We start from the raw sequence: 14,892 nt of genomic DNA on the forward strand, positions 1-14,892 counted from the left end.
ACACTAAATCGAACCAGATGCATCTCCGGGCTGGTTTTCGGGGTGTCGTTGACCCCCCAGGGGTAATTAACTCCACTGGAGGAGTGTTGCGTTTGACCCCTCTGTTGCCTAGAGGTCAAAGGTCAACAGGTCAGGGACAAACCACTGAGAGCAGCAGGAGAGCTGAGCCACAACACAAGACAAGAGACTGGTTTCCTGTGTTCCTTTGTGTCACCATGTCACACACAGAGAGAGAGATACGAGTGTGTGTGTGTGTGTGTGTGTGTGTGTGTGTGTGTGTGTGTGTGTGTGTGTGTGACTGACCGTGAGTTTTACAGTAGATTACAGTAGAAGAAAGCTTTCCTGATTCTCTTCAAAGTGCAAATCAACACATTTACAACTCTCTCAGTCACACACGCACACACACACACACACACACACACACACACACACACACACACACACACACACACACGCGCACGCGCTAGTGAGAACGGCTGCGTTTATTAACGTGGAAAATATAGCGTCCGTGTGCTTATGTTTGCGTGCCTGGTGTGAGAGTACACTCTCACAGTTAAATTAACACTGAACATTTGACAGTGTAGATCGGGGTGCCAGGGTTAATAAAAAGTGGATGAACTGGGGGTCTGTGGTCTAACGCATATCAAACTGGGGGGTCCTTAGAATGAAAAAGGCTGAGAACCACTGGTGTGTTCTGTCACTGTGTTGCGCGGACGCACACACACGCACATGCACACACACAGACACACACACACACACACACACACACACACACACACACACACACACACACTGGTGTGTTCTGTCACTGTGTTTCCACACACAACACAACACTTCATTCTCCACCAGGAGACAGGTCAAAGGTCAAAGCACCGCGGTGCCAACATATGCCACCCTCACTCACTGCTACACTTCCTCTCACCAGAATGAACCCATTGTGATGGCCACCGCACACGTGGGTGTGAGCACACACGCACACGCACATGCACACACACACACACGCACGTCGAATAAACCTAGTTTTGACCAGAAATGCCATCTGGGACAAGGAATTGGAGATAAAGGCGATCGAAAGGAACAGATACAATGGGTGCGTGTGCAGTTCAATATGGCGCGCTCCATTGCTGTTGACAACATCACACTAGCAACCCAATGCTAATGTAAGTAGCATTACGACTTTGTCGATCATAAGCACTATAAAAGACCAATTGGCCGTACATCTACGGCAATGGCACTAGATATAACCTAATGATTTTAACACGCTGCATGTGCCCGTTTGTTTTCCATTCTTTGCTTCCAATTATTTTCTTTTTGCTCCTTGAGCTGCAAACATGGAAGCCTTCATAAACATAAACAAGAGTTTCAACCTCACTTTTACTGTACCTGCAAAAGTATTGTGACAATAATGTTGGTTGATTAATATTGTTATGATTCTTTTTACCAAGGGGAGAAATAGCCGATTTGCAAGCTCACAACATGGCGCGTTGTGAGTTTGCATGATGACGTTGGCATTAAATATATGAAAAGAAGTTGAAATGTGGAGATACAAAGTTCCTTCTGACACAAGGCTCTAAGTGTGAAATGGAGTGATGATAATTAGAGATGATAATCAATCATTTCAGGCTTCACAAACGGCCTGCAGAGAACATGTGGCTCTCATTACCCATAAGGCTATGGGGCTTCAGCAGCCTGTAAGGCTAATTGTAGGTATGTGAAACGCTCGCACATGCGCATATGTGCATGCACGCACGCACGCACGCACGCACGCACGCACGCACGCACACACGCACGCACGCCATCAAAGCAACGGACACCCTTCCTTTTCGCTTTCCTGCTGAATAAGAACCAAATATTATCATTCCAACGATATTTATATGAGCCCTGGATTGTATTAATAGCCCAGGAAAAGGAAAAGACGAACAACAATGAGAGGATGTGAAAGTACTGCTGCAGGAAGCAGTGTGTGTGTACGCACGTGCACGGACGTGTTTGCGTGTGTGTGTGTGCCATTGTGTGTATCATAGGCGCTTAATTGGCACAAAACAAGGAAGAAACAAAATAAAAACTTCCGACAGATATCAGCCTTCACTGTTCCCCGCAGCGCACTTTACAGCAATCAGCAATTCTTCCCCGCTGATGATGTAAAAAAATTAAAATAAATCTACAATCTAATGTTGCAGTGTTCAACGTGTTGTGAGCTTGAGACAAACTCTGGGGCCACTATCTGTCTGCCTACTGCTAGTCAATCTACTCCCTGTAAATTAGACTTAAAAGGTAAATAAAACCATTGTTGACTAATCATAATTACAAGTGGCTTATTTTGACAGACAGACAGACATGATTACCATAACTAAGATTACATCAAATTGACGATTTAAAAACTAACCAAAATTGTTGGGAGGAATTAGTGGAGAAGAGTTCCAAGAAAGACAAGTAATTTTATGCTTGGTTGCACTCTCTGCAAAATAGCACATCTACAATCTCACAGCTCTACAGCTGAGCTTGTAGATTGGCTATTTTCAGCATGCAACAGAGTGTAAAATCTGCCATTGCGACCCACCATGACTGAAAAAAAAGTGTGCTGTCAAAATCAACACTGCAGCCAGCCAGCCAGCCAGACAGGTGCAGTACCTTATAAGGACACACTGGTTGTGCTGCTTCCTCCACAGTGAGCGGTAGCACTCGTTGGCCACGGCGTAGATGTGCGGCGGCCGCTCTCCCAGGTGGTGGCGGCTGTACATCTCCATGGAGGCGGGGCTGTACAGGTCGGGAATGTTCCGGTACGGGTTGACCGCCGCCAGGATGGACCCGATGTAGGTCTGGAAGAGAGGACAGTCAAGAGCACGTCAGTAAATACTCTCTCATAGGTCTGGAAGAGAGGACAGTGACTCTTGACTCAAGAGCATGTCAGTAAATACTAGCAATGTTCAAAATACGAGTTACAGAGTCATTCAGAGTCATTCAGTCATTCAGAGTCAGTGCCAGATCTACGAACTCACAACGCATTTGAAATAAGTCAAGTATTTAAGTAAAATTGCTGCCAACAGGATAGACCAGATGTTGGACAAAGTATAAATTCGACTAAATACTTAAAAGATGAATTAAAAATTGAAAATACAAACATTTTCAAGAATAATTTTCAAAAATAGCCCATCTACAAGGTATTCTCAAGAGTCCCTTCCTAGAAATGTTGTGGAGTCAAATGTACAATTTGTATACAGTATATACGATAAGTACTGCCACCAGAGAGGACAGGATAAATAGATATATAGATTTATTGATTTCACAGGGGAAAGTCAGAATCAGCACATAAGATACAGTTACGGGGCAAGAGAAAGTACGGTAGATAAACAAAAAACATCACACTCAAAAGAAATGCCATCAATAATGAACCAAACATGCAACATGATACAACCTCAACAAAGCTTAAATTATGTAGGACAAAATAAATAACAAGACATGATTTAAATAAACCATTATGCCACAGGCTTCTCAGCCTTCTTTGTCTTGTTAATTCAAGACAACCAGTTGATGCCACATTATCTGATCAGCAAACTAGAGTAAAATATTGTATCCAAGACCAGTAAACGTTTTTGTAAATCTCTTTTGAAATACAGTGGATTCTGGTTCAAATAAATATCAGTTGTGTATTGTTCCTCCATTGGAGTTCTCTGAGGCTGGACAAGAGTGTTTACAAGGCGGCATTGTACAACTGGGGAAGGGGAAAGAAGGATGAACGGATTCTTCCAGAGAAAATGGACATTCAGTAAAATATCTCCACTTTCTCACGAGATTAACACGGACCTCATTCTCCCCACTTCCTCCAGTGCCTGTGGCAATGAAGTGATTTCCCCTAAAGCTCTGAACGGCCTGCTCCAGTGTGTGTCCGGTTCTTGATCAGACCAGAGCTTTTTAAGGAAAGGCACCCAAGTGTTGTGTGCCGAATGTGGTGACCTATCGATTTCTGGCTGGCTGCAGCTGTGTTCCAGTGGACGAGATTTCCAGCAGACGAGCTGTCAATCGGCCAATCATCAAAAGGTCGTGCAAAACGTCACTTTTCCTTCCCGTCTATTTATTAGCATTTGCATTCTCTCAAGAACAGATTCCGAGCTGCACTACTGAATCTGTCGGCAGGGGCATTCAGAATGTGTGTACATCGGGGATTAGTGGAATGAAAACAGAAGCGCAGAGGCCTGAGGGCGGACCAAACGGGCCAACATCCTGTTATCAACATTCTATTAAAACAAACCGCTAGCAGAGGGTGCTGTTTTTTTCCTTTTGCGTGCCGATGGGTTCCCAGATTGGCCTTTGGCAGTATTGTCTGTACTGTTTGGAGTAGCTGCTGTTACTCACTGTGTGCCTTCTTTTTAAAGGTCTGTCATTTGATATGATTTCTCATCTCCGGGATTGCAATCTACAGTGTAAAATCTTCAACGTTAACGTAACTTTGAGAGAGTACAAATGGAACCCATAAGGCTCCCATTGGTTCCATCCGTACACTTAAAGAGCATCCTCTCTAACAAAGTCATATCTCAAGAAACAAATATCGTTTTCTTTCAGACCTACTGTACCAGCCGACAGCTATACACCCACGTAATTAGATTTCTCAAACAAAAGCACAAAGTCATTAAAAACCTTACGTTTTCTATTTCAGGGGGGCGACCGGACAAGAGAGAAACACGACACGAGGCCTTGCAACGTAACCCCCCCTGCAGCGCAACGACCCCTGCACAGCGTTCCTCCTTAGCAGCTTTTAGCTAAAGCTCTGCTGGAAACTCAAGACAATACAACATTGAGTTTGTTTGACCTTTTCCTGCCTGTTTTTCCCATCCCCCCCCCCCCCACACACACACACACACACACACACACACACACACACCACTTGCCCCCCCCCCCCAGAAACGGGCTTCATGTTTCAAACTTCAAAGCAAAACAAAGCAGAGTGCTGAAATGGAAGATGGACAGTGCCAGAACACAAACTCTTGGCAGGAGTTAAGTTTGCTTGTGGTTGTCAATGGACAGTGGTGGAAGTAAGTAAAAGTAGCAATACCACAATGTAGAAATACTCTGCTACAAGTACAAATGCAGCTTAATCTGAGTTGAGTAAAAGTGTAAAAGTATTGGCATCAAATTATGTTTTAAGTTTCCAAAAGTAAGTGCTCATTATGCACAATGTCGCATGTGTTCACCAGTCCACTAGTTTCCAAAACGTATCTAAATCTCTCAAAAATAGCATCATTGGGAGACTGCCATAGCTGAATGCGTAGGGACTCTGCCTGGAGAGCCCCAGGTGTCCCAGGTTCGATTCCAGCTGCCCACAATGGTTGTCAGTTTCATGACTAACAACCCATGTCAGTCATGAAACCAAATTCTCCCCCAGGGGAGCAAGTAGGTCAATATTATTATGACTACCGTATTCTGTCTTAACTTGTAGATCAGCTATTTTCATAGGAAATAGGGTTCACGTGGTTAATGCCTGTTTTGTAATACTTATCTACAAAGTAACTCACAACTAAAGTTACAAATATAAACATGTAGTCCCACAGAACTACTTAAAGGACGACTTCACCCATTTTCAAATCGTCATTGGTCCTCATCATAAAACGTCATTTGTTGTTGACATAAATGGTACCATGTTATAATGAGCATTATTGAGGACGGGTCGTATGAAGATACGTTGAAAATAGGTGTAGTCATCCTTTAAGAACTGAAAAGAAACAGCATTTTGAACACAGGTCAGGCCTTTCATTTGTAACAGAGCATTTCTACTTCCGACGAGTCATTGGTCCGACAACGACAACCTACCTCAAACCCTAACCTAACCATAACCGCAAGCACGGAGCAGCGCATGTTCGCCAACCTTAACGCATGTTCTCCAACCTTAATCCGGTCGTTTTCCGCATGTCGGACCAATGACTGGTCAGAAAAGCGGACACCATTACTACCAGTGGATTTAGACAAATAATTTGTTTGCTAGTTTAAATGTTATGCGCATGGTTTCTACTTGCATTGTCTTGCATGAATTTATTACTGTGTGTTAAGTACTTTTACCACCTTGTTTAATTTATCACTGTGTGTTAAGTAGTTTTATTGTCTTGTATGTTATTTATTATCGTATGTTAAGTATTTGTAGCTGTGTTTTGAGAGCTGCCGTGCAGTGTGAGAGCAGAGCTGAAACAGAGCATGACGCCACCGCTTCCTGTGTAAACAGACGTTAGGTTTATGTAAACACACACACACACACACACGCACACACACACACACACACCTGACATGTATTTACTGCAGGCTGTTGACACACTGAGTGACCAGGTTATAGCCTGAATGCCTATTGTGCGTGCGTGCGTGCGTGCGTGCGTGCGTGCAGCTGGCTGGCCTACCTAGTCATTACCTCCTGATGTAGTAATAAGATTATACTTTTGTCCTATGATCACTCATGGTCGATTGGAATATGTATACAAAGTTCCAACGACACACAGGTGCGTGCGTTTGAGCGACAGGGACATTTATTATTTGAGGACTGCATGAGTCTATTTGACACAAACACTTGATGCGTGTATCAAGTGTTGTATATATTAATGTTCCATTCATTTTCCTGTCTGTCTGTCTGTCTGTCTGTCTGTCTGTCTGTCTGTCTTACATGTGATGACCTACATTGTGTCATTCAAATGTAAATCAATTTGAATGGCAGTTGAGGTGACAAAGTTTACATGACAAATATTGGCTCAACTGACACTGTGACCCACTGCCCTGCGCGCGAGCGCACGCAGGCACGCACACAGACATGCACACAGACACACACAATGCAGCACACACACCTGTCTCACACACACACACACACACACACACACACACACACACACACACACACACACACACACACACTAGTAGGCACACTAGTAGGCCTACTAGTGTGCAACAAGAAAGTAGCAGAGTGCAGGTTAGAAAAAAAAGAAAAAAAGCAGATCTACAAGATTGTAGAGCCATTGAAAGGAGAGTTCCGCCAACGAAGGGGCAGAAACCAGTGCCGGTCATGCAGTTTGTGTAACTGGTTTGTCACTATAAAGTGCGTAGACTCCAATGCATTCTGTCTGCTTTTTTTCCCCAGTGTCTAATGTAATGGTGTATTTTATTTTATGGTATTTTATTTTATGTTGTATATTATGTAATCTGCCTCGTAAGGATCTGGAGTGTCAGTTTGGTATTCACTTGATCATTGTTTGCAACCCGTCATGTCGGTTTATTGTAATTGTTTATGTAAACTGTAAAAAGTGTCCTATAAGTCCATATGGGCTGGGCTTCTTCGGAAGCATGACACTTAAATAAAGAATCAATCATCAATCATCATCATGTAATCCTGGGAGCTACACTTCCTCTGCCAACCTGGGGGAGCAACGGACTGACCTCATGCTTCCTTCTATGCATGAGGGGTCCAAGCTGCTTCTTTTCACCTGACAGGGGAGGGTTTCCCCAGCCGGAAGGAACACGTTATTCCGACCAGTTCCTTTCCCCTCCATCAGGCGCCCCGGCTGGCCAGGGGGAGGTAGTTTAGAGACCACGATTACGGCATGTTTTTTGTGAGGGTACCAACCCTAGGGGACAGGGGGAGAACATGCAAACTCCACACAGAAAGGCCCTTTCGCCACCCCCGCCTCGGGCATGGGCACTGATGACGCGATACGTGTCTGTCTGCTTTTGTCATTATTCGCCAATAGAAGTCTGTGTAGAAGAGCGGCTGTTGGACTGGCCCAATGAAGTGAACATAGGTGGCACAACTACCTCTCTAGGCTCTGGTAGATCTGCTGTTTTTGACAGTGTTTAAAGACAAATATTGGCTCGACAGACAGTGACACACACACTGCCCTTGGCAAAGCAGGATGCACACGCAGTGACGCACACACCTGACACATGCACTTCAACAGTGAAGAGTTGAACGCTAGTGGGATTGTGAAGAGGTGAGTGTAAGGGGGAGTGTGAAGTGGTGAGTGCTATGGGGAGTGTGAAGAGATGAGTGCTAGGGGGAAGTGGTGAGTGCTAGGGGGAGTGTGAACTGTGAAGAGGTGAGTGTAAGGGGGAGTGTGAAGAGGTGAGTGTAAGGGGGAGTGTGAAGAGGTGAGTGCTAGGGGGAGTGTGTAGAGGTGAGTGCTAGGGGGATTGTGAAGAGGTGAGTGTAAGGGGGATTGTGAAGAGGTGAGTGTAAGGGGGAGTGTGAAGTGGTGAGTGCTATGGGGAGTGTGAAGAGGTGAGTGCTAGGGGGAAGTGGTGAGTGCTAGGGGGAGTGTGAACTGTGAAGAGGTGAGTGTAAGGGGGAGTGTGAAGAGGTGAGTGTAAGGGGGAGTGTGAAGAGGTGAGTGCTAGGGGGAGTGTGTAGAGGTGAGTGCTAGGGGGATTGTGAAGAGGTGAGTGCTAGGGGGATTGTGAAGAGGTGAGTGTAAGGGGGATTGTGAAGAGGTGAGTGTAAGGGGGAGTGTGAAGAGGTGAGTGTAAGGGGGATTGTGAAGAGGTGAGTGTAAGGGGGAGTGTGAAGAGGTGAGTGCTAGGGGGAGTGTGAAGTGGTGAGTGCTAGGGGGAGTGTGAAGTGGTGAGTGCTAGCCGGCCGGGAGTGTGAAGTGGTGAGTGCTAGGGGGAGTGTGAAGTGGTGAGTGCTAGGGGGAGTGTGAAGTGGTGAGTGCTAGGGGGAGTGTGAAGAGGTGAGTGCTAGGGGGGGTGTGAAGAGGTGAGTGCTAGGGGGAGTGTGAACTGTGAAGAGGTGAATGCTAGGGGAGTGTGAACTGTGAAAAGGTGAGTGCTAGGGTGAGTGTGAAGAGGTGAGTGCTAGGTGGAGTGTGGAGAGGTGAGTGCTATAGGTGGGTGCTAGGTGGTGTGTGAATAGGTGGGTGCTAGGTGGAATGTGAAGAGGTGGGTGCTAGGTGGAGTGTGAAGAGGTGGGTGCTAGGTGGAGTGTGAAGAGGTGGGTGCTAGGTGGAGTGTGAAGAGGTGGGTGCTAGGTGGAGTGTGAAGAGGTGGGTGCTAGGTGGAGTGTGAAGAGGTGGGTGCTAGGGGGTTAAGTGGAGTTAAGTGGTGACTCGGGTGGATGTCACGGGTAGCTGCTTCTCTCTGGGGAGGTTTACACTTTAAACACATTAAAGCAGTAATGGGTTGGTTCCACAAGCAGAGTAAACAGTTTACACAAACACTAATCTGTGTGTGTGTGTGTGTGTGTGTGTGTGTGTGTGTGTGTGTGTGTCTGAGTGTGCGTGCGTATGTGCCTGCGTTCGTGCGTGCGTGCGCTGTCCTGTTCCGGTCATGTGTCAGCCTGCTCCTCATGTGACTGCAGTGGTGTAAAAATGGTAACTAAGTACATTTTCTCAAGTACTGTATTCAAGTACAGTTTTCAGATACTTTTACTTGACTCGAGTATTTCCATATGTGGACCTCCAGATTTGGAATAGTATTACAAAGCCCTATGCTATACTGTAGTAGCCTACATTTTTAATACAATACGTATTAGTATTTCTACATTGCGGTACTACTAATGTACTTATTCCAATGCTGTCTATGAATAACAACCTCCGTCACTGTTCACAGACTCCACAGAGCGAACCGACGCGCAAGCATCCATGAGGGTTTCCATTTGAACACATTGAGACCTGAGGCCTTCTACAAAGTCTACTTCATCATATCCATCATATCTAATCTTTCTGTTATACAGACCCATTTAATTGGAATAATCTTCCTCTATCTCTTAGATCAAATTCATCCTTCAGTTGCTTTAGGACTTCCCTTAATTTACATATTGATTTGGGCTACAATACGCTTTATAAATATTATATATATATATATTTATATATATATATAGATTTGCACAAATGTTCACGATTTTTCATAAATGTCAGATCTACAAGCTATGAGCTTGTAGATCTGATACTTTTCAATCGCTAACGTTTAAAAAATCACACCTGTGTGAAGTGAGGGGCGCTAATATATTAAAGTCTTCTAACTCAAGTTGATTAGGTGATGTAATGGTGATGTAAAATAAGCGGTGACAAAACAAACATTAAATTATCTTTATTTTTAATGGCATTTAATGTTTGTGTTAGGAACAAGATGAGGTTCCCTTCATTGTCAATGGCGTTTTTAAAACAAACATTGAACTAAAAACAAACATTAAACCTGTATATATAGGAGGGGCTAGCGCCCCTCAAAAATGGTTAAAAGCTATGGTGACAGATGCGTTCCATAGGTCTTAAATTTTCACTGTGTGTTCACGTCATTCATGGGGGGAAAAAAACCTTGTTTTTTGGGCACAGTCATGATGCCTGTGTCTAAATGCAGCAATTACACCCATGTGGTCCTAATTATACCTCCACATGCACGCACACACGCATAATGCACCACGCCCCTATAGAGTACTTCATCCAGTGCTTGGATGAAGTACTCCCACTAGTTACTTACTGTTACTTAAGTAAATGTATCAATGCCACAAAGGAGAAATACTCTGCTACAAGTCAAAAGGATAACGTTTTTCCAAAGTTTTCAAAATGTGTCAAACTCTTGAAAATAGCAGTTCTAAAAGCTTCACCACGGATCACATTGCGACATGAGCTTCTAGATCTGCTAATACTAGACACAATATTAAACAGCGCTTAATTGCTTAATGTATGTTTTGTAATAATAATCAAATTCTACAAAGTAACTTTTCAAATAATTGTAGTGGAGTAAAATGTACAATATTTGCCCCTGAGGTGTACTAGTGGAGTAGAAGTATTGAAATGGAAATACTCAAGTAAAGCAAAAGTATCTCACGTCAGAATCCCTCCTTCCCCATTGGCTGGATATGGAGATACAAGGTTTCTTCTGCCTGACACCATACAATTTACAATTTAGAAATTTAGCAGACGCTATTAATCCAGATTTACATTAAGCAAGAACAAAAAGCATGGCAATACATAACAAATTGTTATGAAACATGCATAAGCTAAGAACGTAACAGTGGAATATCTATATGAAACTATACATATAAACTATACATAGCCTATATACTGTACTACCGGTATGCTATACATATGTACTATGAAGTGCTATATGACTACATACAATGCAATTCTAGTGGTGTCTACATAACATGCTATGAGTCTGTATCAAATACTATCTAATTCTACAAAAAGTGCTATCTAAGGGGGTAGGGTAAGTGCTACGGGCCATGGTGGAGTCTGAAAAGGTGGGTTTTCAGACTACGGCGGAAGATTGGGAGTGAGGCTGCAGTTCTGATTGTAATGGGAAGTGCATTCCATAGTTTTGGAGCCAGAAGGGTGAAGAGTTTCGGACTTGTGGACTCCTGGGTGAGGAACGGTCTAATTCGTCGTATGTTATAGAGTGTAAACCTACAGGATCGGGTGACAGCTGTGATGTGTGTTATGAAGTAGAGCTGACTGTCCAGGACAACACCACGGTTCCTGGCTGTTGGGACAGACGTTACCAGGGCGTTGTCTACATCTATGTATACCGTTACTGTACGACGTCATCGTACAGAGAATAGCATACAAATATTATACCGGTATACAGTTTATTTTCTGTTTACATCCGGATCACATCTGGGGTCCCGTGGCTTTTCACAAGGGTTTTCACTGTTCAAATGTATCACGCAGCAAATCTGTCAAAATATGTTGCAATTGTATAGGAACATTTTGCTGAAAGTTGTGAGAGTCAATTTAACTTTTTTTCAACCCACACAATGTGCCTGCCCCAAAACAGGTTGGAAGTGGAAGTATACTGTATGACTCAAGGAAGAGAGACGGGCCTCATGCCCATGAAGATGGAGAGATAGAGAGATTAGCAGACTGTAATGTCTCTCTCTCTCTCTCTCTCTCTCAAGAGTATTTATCATTCAGTTCAATCTTCAACCACACAGACGGACACACGGACCAGTCACATGATTACATTGACAGGAAATGGGCTACAGATGAATGCAAGAATCTCTCTCTCTCTCTCTCTCTCTCTCTCTCTCTCTCTCTAATGCATGTTATCTTGGCCCGGGGCCAGTAGTCACTTGGAGCTCTAATGCGCGCTGATACAATCAACGTGTGTCTGTGAAATAGGGTTAGGGCGAGCCACCGAGTCCCTCCTGTGAGGTTACAGGAACATCAACCTCTTTGGGTGAAAACATCATGCCGCGTTCAACTTCAAAACAAACAAGCTACACCAAACCCAAAACAATGACCAAGCGTGTTGAGGTTTTTTCTGGATCAAGGCCCACTAGGAAATCATCCTGTCTTAAGCAGTTTGATGCATGTTTCATCCATTGTATCCCGGCTTGGCAACTTTAAGTTATTTAAGTTAAGTACAAGGTTAAAAAGTATTTTAGAGGTTATTTAAATGGTAAATTGGTAATTTATATAGCGCCTTTATCCAAGGCACTTAGGCACATAGATTGTGCATTACATTCACACACACACATAACACAGATGGCGGCGGAAACCATGCAAGGCACCAACCAGCACATCAGGAGCAATTTGGGGTTCAGTTTCTTGCTCAAGGATACTTCGACATTAATTAATAAATCTCATTCAGTGCCACCTGGTGGACACCAGTTTTGACCCTCGTTGCCACCGAAGCCCATTATAAATAAAATAAAGAAAATGTAATTTTATTGTGCATGTAATGTGCATATCATCACCTGCACACCAGATTAGAGGATTTTCTTTTCCTTTTTTTCAAAGGCGTCATGTGGCACTGAGACATTCTGCCTGTGTTGGAACTGGTATCCGGCCACTCTACCCCTGAGCCACTATCTAGACAGATGCCAGGAGTTACCTGGTATTCAATATCTTCCAATATACATGGGTCATTATTTTGATAGGATCCTATGTCGTTTAGACTCAAGTACATGTCTCTATGCATTTGATGTATGTGATTACCTTGGTTATTGTATAAGTCTCTCTGGTTAAATACTGTCATTTCTGTTTTACATCACAGTATAACATTTTTTATACTTGATTAAACTTGATTTTTATATTAAACGATATATTATCATTACAATCTTAGTATTTTGCCAATCATTTTGGGATCTGCACGTTCATTGACTGGCTGACAATTATACGAATGAGTTGTTGACGCATTTTGGTGAGAGAAGGCGAGTGGATATGGTGAAACAGAAACACACGACTGACAGTGATGGAAACGCCACTGCGTCACTGGAGCGTTGGGAAACATCCAGCCACTTTGTGCAGCTGGTGAGTCGTGACAAGGCAACACGTCGGTTCCTATCATCACGTCTCCTTCAGATTATTTACATATCTTCAGGGATATTTGGAATATCAGACCTGTTTTCTTTATTTTTCTCTTCCCTTTCCTGAATGGAAACGAGGAAAACTGCACGAAAGATAATTAAAAAAAAAAGTATCAATAATAATACGTTTCCACCCCATCAGCCACAATGTCAAGCGTGTCACATTCCGTTCCCATGTTCCCTATATGGATGCCATTAACACAGAGCAGACACGCCAGACATGTAAACATTATTCATCTTTAGTTTGACATTATTCAGTTCAATGTTCACACACACACACACACACACACACACACACACACACACACACACACACACACACACACACACACACACACTTATACTGACAGGAAATTAACTGCACGTCGTGAATACAACCAATCATTTATTTATTTTTATCTCTCTCTCAGTGTCCGTCCGTCCATCTCTCACCCTCTCTGTTAGTCTATCACTCTCCGTCTCTCTGTGTTTGTGTGCGTGCATGCGCATGCGTGCGTACCCCTCTCTCTATCTCTCTCTATATCTCACTCTCTGACAATATAATTAAATACACAATGAGTAAACTGAACCTCCTGTCACGTTGTGAGCTTGTAGATCACCTATTTAAAAAAAAGCTAGGGTGTATATAGAGTTAAAGAGTCGTTCTGTATGTTGACACTAGATTGACTCATATTGCTGTGGACCACCCTGCAACCCTCTCAACCACCACTGGGGGTCCCTGGCCCCCACTGACTTATGAAAACAACTTGACGTTTATTAATGTTTGTTTTAATATTATTGTCAGTGAAGATGATCTTTATAGTGTCTTTGTCAGGTGGAAACCTTATACTGGTATGTCCAAATCTGTTTACCTTTCAGGATTTAAATTCTAAATCATCAAAAGTAGCAGATCTACAAGCTCAAAATGCTTCGCTTCCCATCGCGTTTAGAGCTTGTGGATCTGCTATACTTTAGATGATCTTGTGTGACACTGTAGTTGGGCAAGTTGGGCGTTAATTTACAAAAAAAAAACACACAAAAACACAAAAAGTTAGAATATGGTGATAAGAGGTTTCTGACAGCCGACAGCAACAGTTAAATGTAGCCTAGACGTATCCTTTTATGAATGACCATCATGGTGTGTATAGTAACTCAACTAAGGTGGTTCTCTTCCTACCTCACCGACCGGACCTACCAGGTTTCCTGGAAAGGTCTGTTATCATCCCCCCGAACCCTCCAAACTGGGGTCCCACAGGGATCTGTACTTGGTCCCCTCCTTTTCTCACTGTACACTAAATCCCTTGGCACTATCATCTCTGCTCACAATATATCCTATCACTGCTACGCCGATGACACACAACTGTTTCTATCCTTCCCCCCCTCTGCCACTCAGGTGGAAGAGCGTATCACAGCATGCCTGGCTGACATCTCACAGTGGATGTCCTCCAACCACCTCAAACTGAACCCAGACAAGACTGAGCTTCTCTTCTTCCCAGCTAAGTCCTGCCCTATGCGGGAACTAACTATTTCCGTAGACAACGCCCTGGTAACGTCTGTCCCAACAGCCAGGAATCTTGGTGTTGTCCTGGACAGTCAGCTCTCGTTCAGCTCTCGCAGCTCGCTTGGTCTTCAACCAGCCAAAATTC

The 14,892-nt window shown here is 43.6% G+C and overlaps 1 protein-coding gene across 1 annotated transcript in view; it reads right to left on the reverse strand.

Moving 5' to 3' along the window:
- Positions 1-14,892, reverse strand: part of myo10 (myosin X) — a 158,221-nt gene that overhangs the window by 68,460 nt on the left and 74,869 nt on the right. The window contains exon 4 of the mRNA XM_080777446.1: positions 2,632-2,819. Within this exon, the coding sequence (XP_080633572.1) occupies positions 2,632-2,819 (188 nt within the window). The remainder of the gene's footprint in view (positions 1-2,631; positions 2,820-14,892) is intronic.

Source organism: Protomyctophum bolini (assembly GCF_963924005.1).
Source record: "Protomyctophum bolini genome assembly, chromosome: 12".
Taxonomy (NCBI): Eukaryota; Metazoa; Chordata; class Actinopteri; order Myctophiformes; family Myctophidae; genus Protomyctophum; species Protomyctophum bolini.